Source organism: Rattus norvegicus, chromosome X, assembly GCF_021556685.1.
Source record: "Rattus norvegicus strain SHRSP/BbbUtx chromosome X, alternate assembly SHRSP_T2T, whole genome shotgun sequence".
Taxonomy (NCBI): Eukaryota; Metazoa; Chordata; class Mammalia; order Rodentia; family Muridae; genus Rattus; species Rattus norvegicus.
Genome location: NC_141554.1, coordinates 55,907,928 through 55,930,582, shown reverse-complemented (window position 1 = coordinate 55,930,582; position 22,655 = coordinate 55,907,928). Strand labels below are relative to the sequence as shown.

The 22,655-nt window shown below is 34.1% G+C and overlaps 1 protein-coding gene across 8 annotated transcripts in view; it reads right to left on the bottom strand.

Annotated features, from left to right (window-relative positions):
• Dmd (dystrophin) overlaps nt 1-22,655 on the bottom strand; it is a 2,349,574-nt gene that overhangs the window by 1,405,221 nt on the left and 921,698 nt on the right. For all 8 annotated transcript variants that reach the window (XM_087599109.1, NM_001370876.1, XM_087599108.1 and 5 more), the window contains 2 exon segments: nt 13,045-13,132; nt 4,328-4,569 (listed from right to left, as the gene is read on the bottom strand). In XM_087599109.1, the coding sequence (XP_087455235.1) occupies nt 4,328-4,569; nt 13,045-13,132 (330 nt within the window).

The window sequence follows — 22,655 nt, the reverse complement described above, 5'->3', positions numbered from 1 at the left end:
AGCAATTAAGAACTAAATTTAAATATGAGCTTAGTGGAAATCAGACTAAAATGGAAAAATAAATTGTTGATTTTTGGATATATGAATGCTGATTTGGAGAATCCTGTTTTATGAGTATTGATTTGAGGTATGTTACAAATTCTTTCCTAGGGGCAAAAATATAAATGGGTGCAATGTTTTTTATATGCTCAGCCCAGCAAATGGCACTATTAGAAGGTATGTTCTAGTTGGAGTAGGTGTGTAACTGTAGGTGTGACCTTTAGGACTCTCACCCTAGCTTCCTGGAAACCAATAGTCTTCTAGCAGCCTTCCAATGAAGATGCAAAACTCTCAGCTCTTCCTGTGCCATGCCTGATTGGATGCTACCATGCTCCTGCCTTGGTACTGGACTGAACTTCTGAACCTGTAAGCCAGGCCCTATTAAATGTTGTCCTTATAAATCGCCTTGTCCATGGTGTCTGTTCACATCAGGAAAACCCCAACTAACAGAAATGTTGATACCATGCACTGGGCTGCTGTCATAGGCCTTTCATTCTTTTGTTTAGGCAATGTTATTTACTTCTGATTTCAGAATATATAATGAGAAGTTGCTACTGACAATTGGCTTTAGATTTTGAATTTTGAAGATATAATGCTCATTTCAAAATAAACTATTCAACTTAGAAAACTAGTCAACAATTATCCATTGTTTACAGAAAGGGACATGGTGTCCTTAGTCCCATAGAACAAAACATCATCCATGAATATGTATCTGATGTTAAAATTCTGTACATTAAATAAATATAAGACTTAATAGGTTATTCATTCAAGCAATGTAAATATAGTTCTTACAAATCTGAGAAGGATTTCTTGCTTCTGTTACATTGGAGAATGAGCTACATTTATATTCTAATATTTTAAAAGATTCCAAGGAAATAATGAAATGAACTCAAAAAGAAATGTGGGAGAAGACAGGGGGGATGTACAGAGGGTCAGGAAATTGAAAAGAGGAGTGTAGCAGTGGAGGATAGGGAACTGGGGGTATCCATGATAAAGTCCCAGATGCCAGGAAAGCAAGTGGCTCCCAGGACCCAACATTGATAAAATTATCTGAAATGCCCAGGAAAGGAGAGAACAAACCTATAGAGACCATTTCCAGAGGTTAGTCATGGACCCTGTTTGAGGGATAGGGCCACCCACCTATCTCAAAAAATTTAACCCAGAATCGTTCCTTTCTAAGGGAAATAGGGGACAAAGAGTGGAGCAGAGGCTGAAGGAAAGGCCATCCAGAGACTGCTCCATCTAGGGATCCATCCCATATGCAGCCACCAAACCCAGACACTATTGCTGATGCCAAGAAGTGCTTCCTGACAGAAGCCTGGTATAGCTGTCTTTGAAAGGCATGGCCAGAGCCTTATTGCTACAGATGAAGATGCTTGCAGCTAAGTATCCGACTGAGCACTAAGTATCCGACTGAGCACGGGGACCTCAATGGAGGAGTTAGGGGAAGGACTGAAGGAGATGAATGCGTTTTCAACCCCATAAGAAGAAAAACAGTATCAACCAACCAGACACCCCAGAGCTTCCATGGACTAAATCACCAACCAAAGAGTACACATGGAGGGATCCATGGCTTCAATCGCATATTGCAGCAAAGGACTGCCTTGTCTGGCATCAATGGGAGAGGATCCCACTGGTCCGGAGGGGGCTCAATGCCCCAGAGTAGGGAAATTTTAGGGCAATGAAATTGGAGTGAGTGGATGGGTGGGAATGCAATAGGGAGTTTTTGGAGGGGAAAACAGGAAGGGGGATAGCATTTGAAATGTAAATAAATAAAACAACCAGTTAAAAAAATTAAAAATTGAGTACCAAACACCAGTACGATTTTACTACTATAATCTTAGTTCACCAGTGAATAAAAGTCTGTGATTTCCTTTTGTGAGTTTGATTAAGATACGGTCATTTCTCTCAGTTCCCTGTTCTTTTGTCCAGTAAGTTTGCCTTGACACATCTGTTTCATGCCTGACCCAATCACCCGAATACTCTCAGTATATCATAGTGCTTCTTTAACATGTGTATTCTCTCTTTCTCCATGTTTCTGGTTTCTGACGACACCATTCTTTTATTTAACGTCAAGTCATTCTAAATATACAGTGTAAATGCTCCTCTATTAAGGAAGCTGCCTATAGTTTTCTGTGGATATCATCTTCTTCTTTTAGATGTTATCCAAACTTGTATATAGCCTTTGTCCCATGGTAGTTTTTACATTATTTTATTTAATCATTTGTCTAGTATCTATTTAGTATCTAGTCCACTATTTTGGATAAATATGAAACCAGGGCAAATGATATTCCCACCCTATATTTTCCAGATTTTAATGTTCGGTACTTAATTGTGGTCCCTCAAAATACATATATTGATGCCTTAACACTATACTTAGAAAAGGGAATTTGAGGAGACAATAAAATTTACAGCATTTAAGTTATCAAAGAAGAGTCCTACTCTCATAGGGCTGGTTGCTTTACAAAATGAAGGAACTGTCTCTCTTACTCTTCCACTATGCCCATGTACATGAACTGGAAAATGTCCCGAGCATACCTGCCTGGTGAGTAGGCAGTCACCTACACAGCATTGACCAGAGATGAATCCTGACAGAAGTTAGTCTTACAATTTCAATCTTCCAGAACTATGTGAAAATATTTCCATTGTTTATCCAATCCAGTCTGTGTTACTTGTTCTATCAGCAAGTTACTTCATGTACACAATATCACTCTTAGTCACATTAAAGATAACTATTATAAAACGTCACATATAAGTATATATTATAATAGTTTGTTCTTACATCTGATTTTATGAGGAGAGTAAGGTGATACTACCATTCTATATTGGTTAAAACAGGATTTCCTCACATTCTAAGTGCTTTCTTCAAATGAAATAAAACTCCTTCTTTTACACAGTGATTACATTACCATGCCTGTCTTCATCATGATTTTGTAGAAAAAATACTGCATGCGAACTATATCTTAGATAAATGGGTAAATAGGCTGTAGGCTCTATTATTTAGATTCAAATATTTAAACATAAAAATTCTACAATTTATATGTTTACTTATTAATACAAAGATGATTTTTATGGAATTCCTTGTGTAAAACTATAGTTTTGAGTGTCTTTACTTCCTAGTAAATTTACAGAAATTAATAAAAATATTAAATCAATTTGTGCCAGAACTTATTTACATTTCACAGTAACATTTGAGTTTAGTGTTTTTTGAGACAAGCATTGTCATCTGTCCATCTACAGCTAGCCTTCATTTAAACCATTCTTGTGAAAAACACGTAGATTAATCTCTTTATACTAATTATAGACATCTCTGTCCCTCTTTCAATGTTTGTCCATGAAATCTTTTAACTTAGCCTCTAATCAAGTTCTTATTTTTTCATGAATAGTGTGCTGTTCATACTAAGGACTGGAGAAGACCACGTTCTTTTCATAATTATTAATTCATTTTCATAAATTGAATATGAGCTCTTTTATTATCTTACTTGGACCCTTTAGTGCCACTTCCACTTTGTTTGCATTCTCTCTTCTCATGACCCAGGAGATTTTCAGATCATATCTTCTTATTCTTTGCCTCCTAATTAAGTCTAGTCCGTAGGGAGCCATGCCCAGATTCTTTAAGGCAGGGAGGATGATAAAATTGCTTGTTTATTTTTCTTGCTCTATTTCCATGCAGTCGCCTTCGGCTCACTCTTAAGGCTGCTTTTATTATAAGCCTCTCTCTCTCTCATGTGTTTTCACAATGTCTATACTATTTCTTTCTGGCTTTGGAGAGGGAATAGCTTGGCTTAACTTGGTCTTTCTTTGAGGTTCATCTATAGAGCAAGGACATTAGTAATGTATCTCTTTGTGAAGAAATACTACTCAAAGCTTCTAGTCTTATATGTGCCATTAGTTTTATAGGTTTCTCTTTTATCTCATTGTGCCCCATAAGTATATCTAGCTATTTGTTTTTCTTAGAATTTTTCATCATAAGACTAGGTGCTTCCAATTGAAAAAAGTTTCAGAGCACTGCTAGTCTTTTGTAAGAAACAACTTTCTATACTTATCTCATCCATCTGCAAAACTGACAAAATCAAATACCCATGGAAAAATTACAAAAATCATCTCCGGGATCCATCCATACTTATTTAAACTGATTTTTTTTTGCTTAAAATTTGATCTTTACTGTATGCAGATCAATCACTTGGATTTGAATATCTCATTACTAAACTGTTTGTTATGGCCCTGTTGCAATTTGCCAAGAAGCACCATTTGATTATGCTTCAAGTGGAAAAAGGAAAAGTCTTACCTTACAAATTTTTAACTGGCTTTTAATTGCTGTTGGCTCTGACAGGGTAGTGGGTTGGGTTTTCAACAGGTTTTCAGCAGTAGTTGTCATCTGCTCCAATTGCTGTAGCTGATTATAAAACGTAATGATGTTGTTTTGATACTCCAGCCAGTTAACTCTCTCACTCAGCAATTGGCAGAATTCTGTCCACCGGCTGTTCAGTTGTTCTGAGGCCTGTCTGATACTTTCAGCATTAACACCCTCTACAAAGAAAACCATAAGACATATCCCATGAAGCCACGTTTGAAAAGACATGCTCTGGAAACCAAAGTCTTTATTTAAAAAAGTGTTCGGCATATAATAATTATAAGCAAACTCATTTAAATATTGATGAAGTTTCAAAGGGTCATATCTAATTTGAAACTGGAAATTTTTAGAGATTAATCTTATCAAAGAACATAAATGTCCTTAAATAACAAATAAAAAGATAAACAGAATAGGAGAAAATATTCAGAGAAAGGAAAAGTGAACAAAGTTTTGATGAAGATTGCTCATGGATAAATGACCATTTAGATAATTGCAAATAAATTTAAAAATGTATATTATTAATAATATACATTGTAAGACTAACTTTTAGTTTCATTTTAAAACCGATTTTAGGATTAGTTGGAATACTGTTTGTATGTTTTTTAAATATATCTAAAAGTAATTGTTCCCTTTTTATTCTGCAATTTCTCAAAAATTATAGGACTATTCCCTGGTTCATGATATAAAGTAAGCATTTGGAAAATAAACAGCTTTCTGAAAAGATTTTCATTTACAAGTGTTGAAATTTATCTACAGCTTTCAAATGGAAGCACAAGGACACATTTCATTCTGTCTGTCTGTCTGTCTGTATGTATGTATGTATGTATTCTATGTAAGAGAATACAATTATCTTTTAGATATGTATTAGACATTAGAAAATACATGATTTCTTAATTGTCTGGCAATGTGACATATGACTAAGTCAATTCATGTACATGCTGTAGAGCAAGCGAGTTTAGCAACATCACATGTCACTAGCTAAAGTACTCAAGAGATTATGAATTTATTTCACAAGAATAAGATTTTTGTAGATACACTAGTTTAGATAAACTCCTTTATTAAATTGTATCATATAAAGAAAACATTGATTAAACCTGATATGATGCAGTTTTAAAAATAATCGTTGGCACTCATAGTTATTTTGAAACACTCAGTAGTGGGAGATGTCCTATTCCAGCATTGATGCACAGCAATTCCAGAGAACAAAAGCTGTGTGCCTTTAAATACATGAGGAACAAATTGATTTAAAGGAAGACCAAGTTGCTTAAGATAAATTAATTTTGTGCATGTTTACTTAAATTCAAATAAGAATTAAGGAGAGCAAAGTGGATAAAAAATATCTAGTATATACATAAAGCAAATATAAAGCCTGTTGTGGATTTAGCTTATATAATACTCCCCCTTTATGCCTCTGAAAGATGAAAAGTATGGAAAAAATCTATGGAATTCTATACCTTTATTATTTCATCTTCTTTTACTTTTCTCTGATAACATCTTCTAATTTTTGATTTGTTAATAATCATACTATTCCGTAAAGCAAGACAATAGCTTTGAAACATGAATCCAACCTTAGGAAATTCAAAGTATGACATCCCACAGGATGACATCAGAAAAAATGCATCATTTTTAAACACCACTGGCAAAATTCCTTTGCTTTGTGTCTGGCTAATATATTTTAAATAGAAATAATGGGTAGAAAATATTAAAAGCAATAGATACTTGACTTCCTAAACCTGGCCATGCAAGAAACTCATGGTTTCCTATGATTAAATTTTCTTGTAATTCCCTGAATATTTAAGGATACTGTCAATTATATTGAGATATATGAAGATTATTGTTTTTGTGGTTGAGAATTCTAGAAGCATATATTTTTGGGTTAGCATTGCATAACTTTAGTAGTAACAAGCTTGTTTGTTATAAATTATCAGAGACAAGAATCAAAAATTTCAACCACATAATTACTCACTTTGAGAAAATGTATCAATAAAATATCTCTATTAACTTAGCAGACAAGGTATAATTTTAAAATGCATTGAAGAAAATATACAGATTATATTATTTAATACCTCAAGATCATGCTATAGTCCAAATGATCATATATTTCAGAAAATATCATCAAATATTGATTTTTCATAAGTACTTTTAAGGAAGTTCAAGATTAGTGTAAAATCAATACAAAGACATTAAGAAGGCAATGAGCAATGCTACAACAAAGTAAAGATATTTTGGTGTTCTAACCTTTATTGTGTTACATTTAATTAAACGTGTAGATAAACTAGGGAGATTTAAAAGTCTCTCTGCTCCTGAGAAAGATCACCCTTATAAAAAGCCTTAAAAATTTCAGATCACAAATTAATTTTCTCTATGGCTGATATATCATACTTTTCCAAAGTGATAAAGCATACCACAAAGTATCTCCAAAAGATTTTGCAGTATCTGTTAAAAGCAAAGGGATATTTTTAATGAATTATATAGATAATGGCAGACAACTTCCTGCTGTGAAACAAATAGGGTATAATGATAGATGTATCTCTAAAGGGAATTAAAGATGGAATTGCCAAGAAGCACTTGCAGACAAGAGCCTGGTATGGCTGTTCCCTGAGAGGTTCTACCAGCAGCTGACCAATACAGAGGCAGATGTTCACAGTCAACCATTGGACTGAGCACAGGGACCCCAATGGAGGAGCTGAAGGGGATTGTAACCCCATAGGAAGAATAATATCGACTAATTGGACCACACAGAGCTCCCAGAGACTAAACCACCAACCAAAATATATACATGAAGGGAGCCACATTTCCAGATGCATATGGAGTCACATATCTGACAGCAATGGGAGGGGAGGTCCTTGGTCCTGTGGAGGCTTGATGCCCCCAGTGGAGAGATGTGAGAATAGTAAATTGAGAGTGTGTGAGTGGGTGGAGGGGTGCCCTCGAGGAGGCAAAAGGGAGGGGGGAGAGCGTGGATGTGGTAGATTTGTGGAGGGGAAACCAGGAAGGGAGATATCAGTTGAAATGTAAATGAATAAAATGATTTGTAAAAAAAATAGATAAAAAAATAAAGGGAATGAAAACAAATGTGAAAAGTAAATTTTTACAAGTCTTCAACACTGTAAATTTTACAGTATTTGTTTTATTAGGTGTTTTATAACTGAATACATAAAATTAAATTATAATAACTAATTTAGACATATTTGGGTTCAAACTCAGTGTTCCTCTATACATAGGTAATCCCACTGGTTATCATATATCTCATCCATGACAGGAAGATAGTAATAAGATGAACTCACTGAGAGTTGAGGCTTACACAAATATATTCCTCGATGTCTTACAAATCTTAAACATTTACTAAATATAAGCAGTGTTAGTATGTGAAGTATAGTAAAAGTCTAATAAATAAGTATATATTAGTTCTCTCCTTTTAGAAAAAAGAGAACTCTTTAAATGACTTAAATAGAATATTTATGAAAGCTGGAATACTTAAATAAAAATTAGTTTTACATAGAAAATTTTTAATGTTTTATAAATGTTTCAGATATGACAAGTGATATGTTAATAAAATTTAGTTTTAGGCCATTGCAATATAACATCATATATTTGTAATGAAATTTCTGGCAAAAGATACAGTGTAGACAACAGAGAATTATAGCCTTATAATTTATATGGAAACATTTTATAAGTGACTATGTTTGCTGTTCAACTTTTGTATGTATTACCCATCCTTCTAAACTGTAAAGTCTTTAGGAAACATGTTGTACTGACAGCTTCTTTTATAGTTCTCAGCATATAGTTGAAATAATCTATGTGTTAAGCTTTCCACACTAAATCAATATTTTGCTTATATGAAGACAAACATTAAGAGAGTGATAGGTAGAGGAGTAAAAAAATATCTTACAAAAATAATCGCATAGTGTCTTATGTTGTATTTGCTTGAATATGTGTGAACCAAGGACACAAAACAATGCTAGAAATGTCATTAAACATATTGAATTAATTGACTATATATACATATATAATATATATTTTTTCTGGTGAAAAATTAACTTATGTCTGGGAAACTATCAATTTTTTCCATAAGTGTTTGCCCATGAATTTCTTTACTATACTATTTATGAGTATGCATTTCATATGACTGCTATTCTTTGCTCAACTGAAATTTTTAAGTTTTATGACACATTTTTATTGTAAATATTTGCAAAATTTAAGTATCAATCATCTGAGCATCTGCTTTACTTATTTTTTGTTATCTATTTAAGAATACAAACACTGACTCACCAGGCATTATGAACAGTACTTATGAAAACCATTTTGTAGCAGCACATTACATTCTCAGGGATAATGGATCATAATCTATTCACATCTCATATTCTAAACAACCCCTGAAATAGTCTATGAATAAATGGATTGCACCCAGAGGAAAAGGATCATTACTTGAAGTGCATCCATTAATTTTATTACTTGTGTACAGTGCATAACAGACTGCTAGAATAATTGTAATTATGCATCACCTTCCATGCAAGTACTTCAGAATTGATACCTAAAGTGAAGTATTCCTCATCAGGTATATTCATCTTCAACAATGACGCATGGGTAAAATAATGGGAACAGAGTTTATTAGTGTTTTTTTTTAATTGCGAGAATATCTAGGATAAAATGTACACTTCCTAATAACTTCCTATTTACTTGTGTTTTAACTGAGGGACACTCCAGAACATTTAGCATCCAATAGAGTAACAATATGCAATTTCTATGCATCCAGTATTTATGCTAAATGCAGATACAAAACTCTGGAAGCTTCTGAAACCATTTTAACCAGGTTACATAACTGTTGAGCAACCTTTACAAAAATACCTTTTTCAGAGTTTATACTACTTAGTACTTCTAGTAAAACGGAGAAAATTTTCTAACATACTCCATTCCTTTGTTTTCTGTTTTGAATGGCAGAAATGTAGGAGACAATATTGTATGTCTAGGCATATTTGTTTCTGCTAGCAATAGCCCTCGAGAGCAGTAGCTCTCCCAGAAATATATGCATAAGCACAGAAGATCTACTTCTTAAAGTACAAAGCTAATCCATAAAAATGCATTTATCAATTTTCAGGATGTAAACTCCATGTAGAGCTTTAGTGCTACGTAGCAAGGATGGAAAATGTAAATGATATTGCCCAGAACTACAGAAGGACAAGACAAGAAGAATTATGTACTTTTGCGTAAAGCTAGACTTACAGGATTACCATTCAGAGTATCAATCATATGTGATATGGGAGTTTATCAACAAGATGAGTCAGAACAACTACAATCCAAACCAACTTACACATCTGCCCAAAAGCATTTGCATACATGCGAATAAGTTCATGCACATAAATATATTTAAGCTATAAAGGTAAATGTAAAATTTCTTAGTGACTTGGATAATATATATGAGAGAAGCACCTGTCTAAGTCTTACCATTTTCTTCAGTTTAATTATAGTTCTGCGAATAGTTTCTATTAGATATTAGGTTAAACACTAATCTATTACTCAGGGCATGAATATTTTTAGGTGTTCTTTTGTTAAAGTATACTAACAATTATTAATTTTATTTATGCATTTCCTTAATGTGATTGTCTTAAGGTTGCTAATCACCACCAGAAAATTAATTTAGCAACTGAAATGGAAGTATCATTTACTACAGAAAATACTGTTAGCTATTGTATTATGATAATAACCCCCATGAAAATTTTGGGGAAAGTATTCCATAGTTCATAAATTCATAAATGATTTAGAAAGATGCAAGCTCCTTTAAAATATGTCAACATTCTATACGAATTTTCAGAAACATGATTTTATAGGGAATACCATATATATTGTCTGCCACTGCCACTGTAATATTGACCATACAAGGCCACTTATATTCTTGTCAATTGTATTAGTATAATCATAAATAAATGCCCAGGAGTGAGTTGACTTCAACTTGAGGACAATATTGGTGAGTAAAAAGAATAATCATTTATCTGAAATAAATTAGAGTGATTTAGCTCTCATTGACTTTTCTATAAATAAAGTGGCAAAAGTATACAAGTCTTATATACAAGAAAGATGCTTTTTGATATTTTAAAATTGTTATAAAAGAAAGTATTGGAAATTTGGTTTACACAAAGAATAATTCCATGTTCAGTTTTATGAGGCATACCCTTGGCTCTTTATTATAGGAACGTCTAAAAATTGGAAGATGAATCCTTCTATGTTACACTTAGACAAGTTCTTAGGCAGTCATTTTATTTCTGACTTATTTTATAACTTTCATAATTCATAAAGTATTCTCCATGTAATTTATTAAAGATAAAAGAGAATAAATAGAGTAAATTATGTGAATATTTTTTTAGAAATGATGTAAATAATTTGATTAATAAGACAGTAGAAAAATAGGTACAGTAAATGCCTATCCTAAATGGCCTAAAACTACTCAAAATAACCTTAACCATATCTTCACTGACAGACAATTGAGTAGCCTAAATTTTGATTAATGTAAACAAGAAAAATTTAAATTACACTCCTAATATTCCATTGATATTTGGTAATTATCTCAGGTAATACTTTCATTCAGAAGCAATATTTTCTATCAATGCCATTTCCCAACTACTTTAAATGTGCTCTGCAACACATAATTTAATCCGTTAATTATTATTTATTAAGGGCATCCTATACGTCCTAATTTTTTCTTACTCATTCAGAAATTCTGATGTAAGTATCTAGAAAAATGATTTTAATATTTATCGTTAATATTTCATTTCTATGTCTCAGTAAACAAACATTAATGTATTTCCATTGGACAACCAAAGTGCAGATGCTTCAGTCCTTCTTAAAGAGGGGAACAAAAATATTCATAGGAGGGAATATGGAGACAAAGTGTATAGCAGAGACTGAAGGAATGGCCATTCAGAGACTGCCCCACATGGGGATCCTGCCCATATTTATAGAGGCACCAAACCTAGACAATATTGATGAAGCCAAGAAGTGCATGCTGACAGGAGTCTGATATAGCTGTCTCCTGAGAGGGTCAGCAAGAGGCAAATGTTAGCAGCAAACCATTAAACTGAGAACGGGGTTCCAGTTGGATGAGTTAGCGAAAGTATTGAAGGAGCTGAAGGGACTTGCAACCCAATAAGAACAACAATAGCAACGAACTAGAGCTCCCAGGGACTAACCCACTACTCAAAGAATACACATGGACAGACCCATGGCTTCAGCAGCATAGCAGAGGATGGCCTTGTTGGTCACCAATGGGAGAAGACCTTGGTCCTGCCAAGGCTGGACCCCCAGTGTAGGGAAATGTCAGGGTGAGGAGGAGGAAAGGAGGGGTGATGTTTGGTGTGGGGGAAAACCCTTATAGAAGAAGGGGAGGGGATGGGACAAGGGGCTTATGGATGGGAAATCGGGAAGTGGAATAACATTTGAAATGTAAATAAAATGTATCTAATTAAAAAAAGTAAGAAGAAGAGGAATTAAAGAAGACAACCCCCCCAAATTAAATACAGTACATATTTATATAAGATATCCCTGTTATATAAGAGGCCTGTTTGTTATTTTATTAGAGATTTTAAACATTCGAAGCTGAAATTTTAAAACGGCATACTTAAATGCAAATGTAGTTTTTAGAGAATTTTATAGAGTGATTATAAGGCTATTTGGATAATGCAATTTTATTTGACTGAATGGGCTATTAAAATCATCCTTTAAAATCACCAAACACATAGCAACAAAATATCGTATGAATATTTTCTATGGTTTAATGTATTAATTGATTTAGCAAATTCTTAACTGGCTTCCTGCTTTTATTTTTAACTAAACACAGGTTTGAGTCTCATTAAAAGATGAAAATGAAATGATTTTCTATGAAGACAATTGAAATTATTAGTTCCCAGACAACAATTAAGGCTAAAATAATTTATATACAAAATTTATGAAGGCAGTTTTTCAAAAATGCTGACATGTACAGAAAAAATATCCAAAAGTAAAAACAAACTTATCTTGAAATTGCATTGTTTGTGATTTTTATAAAGTTACTTGTATTTAGAAGTGGACACAAATTTAGAACACACAATTCAGAAAAAATTATCCACATGAACTTACAATATTCTACACAGATAGATTTTAAGTATTATTAGCAATGAATAATTTTAGTTTTAAATATAAAAATATAATCCTAATTTGTGTTTTTGCAACAGTTAATTTCTTGGACACATTTTTTTAATATGATGAGGTAAGACACAAAACATAACAAATATTAGTAATATTAGGCCACTAAGGTTTTCATCATTTGTAAAACACATTGATAAAAATTATAGTTACCTTTACTTAATATTATTCAATTATTTCCACAAGTAATTACTTCAGGAAAGCTGAGTTTTTCTTAAACCTACTAAAATAAAATTATCTTTCCAATCGACTTATAAAATATTCTACCACAACTAATTTTTAACCAATTGATTCAAATTGAAATTTCTCCCAACATTTGTTTAGAATGAAAGAAAAAAATTACAAAAATACAGACTTCCTTTAACTTAAAATTGTATTGAAGTAGTACTTGTCTTATACGATTCAGCTGATAAATATGAACCTATGTGCTTATCAAATCCCTAAGAAGATTATTTAAGTCAACTACATGTAATTACCATTCACCATCTGTTCCACCAGGGCCTGAGCTGATCTGCTGGCATCTTGCAGTTTTCTGAACTTCTCGGCTTTTTCTCGTGCTATGGCCTGAAGCATGAGAGCAAAGGTGAACATTTCAGCACAGCAACTCAGAGTCTACACAGTAATTGTAACTGTAACCTGATTTTTCATTTCTTATGATACTTCATTCTATCAGCTCATCATGTAAATTTTTAAGATTGTTTTCTCAAAAGTAGTTAATTTTCAAAGTTCTCATTTGTTTTTCCAAACAAAAATCAATGTTCATGTTCTAAGAGCTTTCTGGGATGACAACTGTTTGCTGAAAATTCCTAACCAGAAATAACCTTTTGAACAATACATATAAAGCAGTGCGAATTAACAAAACTAGTACCTATCAGCTTACTTCTAGTGACTTTGTAGGTATGAAAACTTTAGAAACAAGGAATTCAAGCTGTATACTATGATTGCTGTAAAAATGTTAGCTGTGGCTGTGAGATAACACAGCAAGTGAAACTGATCATTGCCATCCTAACAGTCTGAGTTCAATAAGCAGGACTCTCAAGGAAGAATTCCTATAAGTTATTCTTTGCAAGATGTTCTCTGACTGCAATTCATTCTGTAGTATACTCATACCAATACAGATACATATGCACAAACAATTTTTAAATATGACTGATTTTTAATGTGGCTATAAATGATATTTTATGTCCTCAGCCTACTTATTACAAGAGAAGTAGAGCTAAAGTGCAGTTAACATATTGAACAATCAATGCTTCTGATGTCTATATTTATATCTTAATAAATATATCTGCTATAGAAAGAGATTTTACATGATATTAAGTTATCCTGGTTTGTTTTGCAAATCAAACCTTATTTTTTCTACTTGAATTTAACGAAACATTCCATGATTCAATATTAGAGTGCAATCAGCATGTTGTGTAACTTAGATCTTCTACTATTCTTTTTAGAAGACATGTATTGTAAATGGAAACATTTAATATCTGTATTTTCTATTAAAGTGTCTATTCGCTACACATGATTACTGAGTTGTTGAAAGGTTGCCAGTTACCCAGGAAATTAACTTTAAATTTAATTTAATCTAATGTGATTTAAAGCAATGAACTTAAAAATTTACATATGACTAGTGTCATCTCTAATTGTATCATCTTGGTCTTGTGTCTTCCTGTTGAAAGCAAATGAAGACAGATGAAGATATAAATATAAACAGTTAATATTTTAACAGAAAACACAGTGGAACACTTTTCTAGATCAGAATTTATGTAGCAAATGATTCAATATATGTAGTATTACTGTAAGTGAATACTGAACTAAAATTCTACCAAGTATATACATTGGCATTATTTAAAGTTTCTATAGCCTAGATGAAAAATATACAGTTTATACAATGTCACCAAGAGCAGCCAGGAGACCCTGTTTTATAACCTCAGTTGCAAGATTTGAAAGTGAAAAGACATGTTTTAATATCTTGGATTTCACTTGAAATTTTCACAACACACAAATTTCATTGTTTTGTGATGCTGTGTTCCCAGGATCCCATTCCAATTAACAGGGAGACTTCTAGGATGCCTTGAAATTCAATTTTATAAAGAGAGAATTGGACAAACATGAAGGGTTCTGACTTGCTAAATGACCTGAGAAGTCCATGAAAATAAAATGGTTACACTAGCATCTCCATAAGGGTAAGATCAAAACTGGAGTTCTAGCATTCAACTTTTCTCATCTGTTTTTTTTTTTTTTGTTCAATAATTTGTAATAGGTTATCGGTCTGCTGTGCTTACCAGCTTACTGACATATGATTTCCAATAATTCACTACCTTCTTCACTTCATAAGAAATGTTACTCATAATGATTATGTGCTCTGAGCACAGTAGGAAGGAGATAATTCTAAAGTAATTACATAATATTAAATACCAATAGCAACAGAAGGGTTTAAATTATTCTTATTTGAATTACAATATAGGAAAATATGAAGTGAAGAAAAAATCCTATGTCTTAATACAGTAAAATGAACAAAGATAATAACAGTGGTTAAGTTGAAGCTCATTAATTTACCTTTCACTTATGGGGTTTATGAGTATTTTTCTCTATGGTTAAGTCGACCTTCTTCTAAATCAGAGTCTGAATTTCAGCACATACAAAACAAAACATATATACAAAACTTGGCTTCCCTAAGAAAACCTATAACCAAAGCAGTGAGGCAGCAAAGATGGGAAGATTGAGAGAGCTTGCTGGTTTCTAGCCTAGTTGAGAAAATCTAAGCTCTATATTCAGGAAAAGATCCTTGCACTGAAGAGACATGGTGGATAGTGAAAGTCATTCAAACATTTACTCTTGCATCCACTTATGCAAACACTTATGTAATACATAAACAAAACACACCCACACAGAGTGACACACACACACACACACACGCACACACACACACACACACACACACACACACAAAGTGATAGAGTCACACATGCATACATGGAGAATTTTTTATGTTATGATTTATTATCACAGTACTTTTGTATTTGATGAGATTGGTATTTTTTTTTGGTTCTTTTTTTCGGAGCTGGGGACTGAACCCAGGGCCTTGCGCTTCCTAGGCAAGCGCTCTACCACTGAGCTAAATCCCCAACCCCTGAGATTGGTATTTTACTTTAAAGTTTTATAAAAATTATATAAAGAAAAGAATTATACAGCCACATACAATTGACATATACATTAACTGTATGTATAATTCCTTTACAAACACCATTAGCATACCCACTTCATTCTGAATGTCTAATAATATGATTAAATATCAATTCTTTCTAGAAATTAAACCTTATGTTAGAAAACTTCAGGAATAATATCTGGGTTTCAAATGTTGTCCTGATAACCATTTTACTCTAATTATTCTTACATAAGTAAAGACAATTATATATCCACAACAAAATAAATAATCTATAGAATGAAAATTATCCATTTCTTACTTTGACAGGGGCAAAAAAAATAAGGCAAAAATGGTTTGTGAAACATCTGAATGTATCAATATTTTCATTCAAACTCAAGTACTTTATACTACCTACAAATTATATTTTATATACATTTTTTCTAACACACTTCACAACATTTGTGTGGAAGAAGAAATTATCATTGTAGCATCCTATTTTGTAGAATTAAGCATCATTAAGACTAAATGACAAATCAAAAAAGACAGAATTTAAAAATATGTAGCCTAAAAGAAGAAACCATTTCTTCTGTTTACAAGTTCAGCACTCTCACATTTTGCTTCTTCAAGGAATATTTCAAGGAAAATTTACCTAATAGGCAGGAGTATACCAGAACATGACTTATAGTAAAAGTGAAAATTTAGTTTATATATAGTGTAGGTATTCTAAAAATTTATGTTATTAATTCATCATGACACTGGAAATTACAGGTAAAAATTATCAGACACAGTTCAATTGCTGGTCCCATTTGCAAGATGCATAGTATCTGGCGAAAAAGCAACTAATGCAACTTATGCATACACACACACACACACACACACACACACACACACACACACACACAGACACACACACACACACACACAGACACACACACATATATAAGGCCTACAAACTCAGTTGCTAACACTATTCACAAAATTTTCAACTTTGAGTTCATGTGAGTATTTTTATGTCAAACCATATTAAATGGGAAAATTGAGTAATGAAGGGGAATTTAAATGTAAAGAAAATGACTAGACAATGAAGTGTTCAGTAAACTTCAAATTTAATAGATGCTTGTAGGTGTTTGATCAAGAATAAAGGGTAAGCAATGGATGATAAAGTAACACATATAAACAGATTTGAGTTATTATTCTTTGCTATTTATTTTTTAATCGTATGTTTGTTTTGTTGTTTGCTTTTCTATTTTTTGTTTGTCTTGGTGCATTCTTGCTTAAACTGTTAGAGTTCTTTATATTCGCTTTTTAAATATCTCAATAAAGTAATTCAAACATCTGAACCTCAATGTCTCTATTAACTAATAATAATAAAGATGTTCTTAGCAGACTAAAGAGATTCTTCAGGTAACAGTCTCCAAAACGTGATGATCATTTTTTCCAGTAATATAGTACATTAGTAATTATTACTCTGAGTAAGAAACTGAGATAAAATTAAACAAAACATGATATGTATTCATTTCAATTTAGGATGACTCCAATCATCTTCAAATAGAAGAACCTTGGCACAAGATCTGAGTAAATCCCCTTGTTCATGAGACTATTTAAACAATATTTACATTAGAAGTTTGGGGAAGTGAAAATACATGATTGAAATAAGTTGTCTGGAAAAGTGTAATGAATAAAAAGAAAAAAGTGTTAATAAAGTTTTCTAAGCATTACTGAAATTGATTTCTTATGGGATATGAGTGCATATACTTCCTCAAATACATGAACAATTCTGTTCATGTATTTGTTATCTGTAACTCCTAATATTTTATATTTTACCACCTTTTATTGTCTCAGAGAAACATACTTATAGAACACAGAGTTGGGAAAAGCCCATATCAGACACCAACCAAAACAGTATCTAGAATTAACAATCCTGGAATGGAAACACAGATTTTTTAAGGTATTGTACTTCAAGAAGGAGCATGTTGACCTTCCATTTGCTTAAGTTATGAAGTTAAAAATGGTTTAGAACATAATTAAATGAAACAAGGAGAAAAAGCAAAGTAACCAAATGCCTTACTCAGTCCTATCAAAATTGTCCTGTCTAGGTCGGCTTTTTCTGCCCAGTTATTTCAGGGCATATCTGACTTTCAATTACCAGTTTACTTTTAAGCATAAATTAATCCATTGAATTCCTTTTTCTTCAAGAAAGCAATTATTGGTTTGCTTGGTGGACTAGTAACATGCATTACTTTCCTCTGACACTAAGAGAATCTTCACTTGATGTTATTTCCTGGTTCCTGTCCATCTCCTTGAGCTGTAGCTTTCATGCATCAACAAATTTAACTTTTCTTAATTAGGCCAAATCTGAAAAACCTTTTCATCTGCTAAAATTATTTATTAATTCCTTTTGTTTATTTTTTCCACACATACTCCATATTCAAAAAAATCAAAAAGTCTTAGTGGTTTTGTATCAGGAGAGTTAAGTGAAAAAATATTTACTTAGCAAGAGTTAGGTTCTGGGTTTATTTACTATAAACACAAATAATCCCTAATTAACACAATTATACATGCATGTGCATACATGTGTATACCCACACACACACACACACACACACACACAGACACACACACACACACCACTTTTGAACTTAATATCAGAGCATAGTCAAACCATAGGTTATTACAACTCTTTATTATTACTACAATAGTCAAAAGAATATATTTCTGTGAGATGCATATTTTGAAATATAATATTTTATTATTTATTTATTTATATTTCAAATGTTATTCACCTTCTCAGTTTCCCCTCCACAAGCCCCCTATCCCCTCCTCCCTCCCCTCTGCCTCTATGAGGGCGCTACCCTATGCACCTATAACTCCTGCCTCAACAGCCTAGAGTTCCCCTATTGTAGGTCATCAAGCCTCAAGCTGCCACAGGACCAAGGGCTTCCCCTCTCAGTGATGCCAGATGAGGGCTGAAATATAATATTAAATGACAGTAGTTCATTAATAAAATGGATGGCCTGGGTTTCATCAAAGTACTGCAAATATAAAAACCATATATACTATTAAATGATATATATTATAGAATGTATATTATACATAAATTGTATATTGCAAATATATTTATATTGCATGATCAAAAATATTGTACGGATAAGTAGTAAAAAAGGAAAGAAAGCATGTTAATTAAGCTTACTAAGCCACATGGAAACTGCTTTCTTATATATATTTTTTAGAAAGTATAGGAAACTAGTCACATCAAGGACAAAGCTCCACATTCTACAGCTCAGTAAATTCTCAAGCCCTGCCTAATCCTTTTGTTCACTGTACCTAAAGCACCATCCACATACTTTCATGTTACCAGTTACTACAAGCATGATCTTACTTTAAAGATATTCACTGAGGGTTCTGCCCTGCTTGGGCATGGGTAAACAGGAGCACAAGTGGTGTGTACATGAGTGTAGGGCGCCCCCCTGTGGTAAACAACGGTACTGTGCATGCACAGGATTTGCACCTGGCATCAGTTGGCCGGTAATATGCTAATGAGGGAGCAGTACCATGCTAATGAGGTGATTCATGCTCCGCCAATCCCGAAAGGACAATTAGAATAGCCTCAGCCTGCTGGGTATATAAGGTGAGCGCTTTGGCTGCTCGTTGTCCCGATATCAGCAAAATGAAGGTGGTCCTGCAATAAAGGCTGTTAAGAAGGATTCGACTGGTGTTGCGTCTTCCTTGCTGGACGAGGTGGGTGCTACAACTGGTGGCCCATGCCGGGACCCAAGAATATTCTCGTGGATCCAGAACTTTTCAGCTTCAGGAGAGTGATGTCGAAAAAGTTCCTGGATAAGGGAAAATAAAGTTCTCTGGAGGTAAGCAGAGACAATGAATAAAGTTCTCTGGAGGTAAGCAGAGACGATGAATAAAGTTCTCTGGAGGTAAGCAGAGAAGTTGAAAGCCTTGGAATAGAGGCCGAAAGGTTTGTGAAGTTGAAAGCCTTGGTATAGAGGCCTAAAGGTTTGTGAAGTTGAAAGCCTTGGTATAGAGGCCTAAAGGTTTGTGAAGTTGAAAGTCTTGGTATAGAGGCCGAAAGGTTTGTGAAGTTGAAAGCCTTGGTATAGAGGCCAAAAGGTTTGTGAACTACCGCAATGTTGTTTCCAATTGATCCTTTGTGCGTCGGGCTTGTAATTTTGTTTCTTTTTTTCCTTGTGTGGGATAGAGAAGCTACAGAGGGCAAGCTTAAGCCCGGACCAAAACCTCTTTGGCGAATGGTCCCTGCCTGCTTAGACGATAAATGATGTGAGGAAGCCATTAGGACAGGTCAGAGGGTCCTTGCAGAGCAACAAGAAAGTATGTCGGAGGGAGAAAAGGTCTCAAAAGAAAAAAAGAAAAGAAAAGGAGATAAAAGGAACAGAAAGAAGGCAGAGATAAAAAATGGGGTCAGTGCAGCTTTTGTTGTAGCTCAAGTTGAGGCTATTGCTAGGTATGTGATTAGGCTCTGGAAACCTCACAGAGTCATACTGATCAGATTTGATAGAGGTAGACTGCCTGAAAAATTTACTCAGAAGAATCAAACAAAAAGATAAACTTTTGTCTTGAGAATTGTATAGAGAGTGCCTACTTGGATTCCTTGTATCAAGGAGATTTAGCAGGTGACAAGGTGCTTCTCTTAAAAAAGCAGTTTCAATTGGCCCTTGGAGCCTTGCACCTGTAGCTAAGATGTGTGTAGCCATTTCAATTTTTTTAACGATTGGTTTTAAATGTATAAATATTCTCTACATGCCTTGGTTATGGACTATTGGCTTTTAAGTTATTGGATATGGTTAAAAACTGTAACATTGGTAACAGAAAGTTGACATTAAACTGGTAAATTTGGGTAGAGTCATTCTAGACAACATGTGGCATGAACCAATCTAGGGAAACAGGTCTAAATTGGGATGGTATTTTTACAGAAATCTTATCCTAGAAACCAGGCTTCTAAAAGATTTTAAGGCAATGTCTCTTTGTTGAGGTATTGGAGACCGCACCATCATGCGTTCATATGTAGGAATTGGCAGTCAAACCTTGTAGCATGAAGGATAGACTCGGTGTTTTGGAGACTGGATTTTGGGATGATGAGGCTGATCTCGAGGAAGAGGCTGCTCAGTGTGAGAGGGAGAGATATGATCCAGTCTGGCCACACACTAGTGCACATGGCAACGAGGAAGACAATTAGGCAAGAAAGCGGTTATACCAACAGCACCTCCATATAACCCTCAACATAAAAGCATGGTGAAGCCTACAAAAGCTACTTCCTTTTGCCCAGAGGAGTGGAAAGAGTTGGGATTAATAAGACCCTTGAATATTACCCTTCTGCTGTTGCACAGATTGCTGTGTTAGGCATAAAATCTTGTATTCAGCATTTTGGAATTTTACCCAAGAAAATTATTATACCATATACAATAGCTCAGATAGAAACATTGTGTGCCTTCATAGATGATTGGGCCATATTACGCTGTAGTTTTGATGGAGAGTTTGACAATCATTAAAAGATTTCATGATTCTTTTAATTTAATTTCTAACTCTGCTTATGTAGTTAGTGCGCTCACTTGAAATTGCAGGGCCAATTCGGTCGAGTAGTACCATATGTCAAATTCTTCTAGAATTACAAAAATTGATTTGGGCCAGAAAAAATAAATTTTTTATACAACATATTCGAGCCCATACTAATTTGCATGGTCCCATGACCAGTAATAACACCCTGGTGGATGCTAGTACTCATAGAGAGTTTATTTTTCATCCTGCTCTGGTTGATCTCGCTAGAGAATTTCATCAAAAGTTTCATGTTTCTGCCTTTACTCTTCAACAAAAATTTAACATCTCTAGGGCTACAGCCTGTGATGTGGTGTTACATTGCCAGAATTGTGTTCAATTTCACCACCCTCCTCATGTGGGGATTAACCCTCATGGTCTGATTCCGCTAAAACTTTGGCAGATGGATGTCACACACATATCTCAATTTGGAAATTTAAAATATGCTCATGTTTCTGTTGATACCTGTTCCGGTATTGTACACGCTACTCTGATGACTGGTGAAAAGGCTCGTAATGCCATTAGTCATTGCTTAGAGGCATGGGAAGTCTGGGGAAAGCCTGATAGTCTCAAGACAGACAACAGGCCTGCCTACACTGCAAAGTCCTTTCAGGCATTTTGCCAGACAATGCAGGTCGGTCATAATACAGGATTACCATACAATCCTCAGGGTCAAGGAATTGTGGAAAGAGCCCATCGTACCTTAAAAGAGTTTATACAAAAACAAAAAGAAGGAATTGCCAGCGGCCGAACACCAAAAGAACAACTTTCTTTAGATCTTTTTACTCTAAATTTCTTAATTTTGGATGCACATGGCCGCTGTGCCGCAGATCGCCATGCTACTACTACTACACCTATGACTAATGCAGAAGTAAAGTGGAAGGATGTCTTAACTGATGAATGGCGTGGCCCAGATCCCGTGATTTTGAGATCTAGGGGAGCTGTTTGTGTTTTTCCACAGAATCAAGAAAATCCAATTTGGGTACCTGAGCGCTTGACTCAAAGATTGTCTTCTGCTTTTCCTGAAGATGAGACTACGAACCCTACTATTACTGGGAATGGTAATCCAAGCTGATTCACTCATCTTGTGGGCTATTGCCAGATCCTGGCCAGTACCCATGCCAGTTCATAGTAATCCTACTGTTTTGCCCACCTTTTTCTCTACCTCCTGTTTGCGTGATGTTCCCTTGTATAGTGCCAGATGGAGAAATGCCCCAACGGTATGCCACCATTAACTTTTCTCTGTTGCATACCTTATGTTTTATTGTTAAGAACTCTTCCCTGCCCTGTGTTTGGTTGCGTAGAGCCACATTTCAATATTCAATATAATATAAGCTCTAATGTGAGCAATGTACCCATTTGGCATCTGGCTTTCTATTAGCTAAT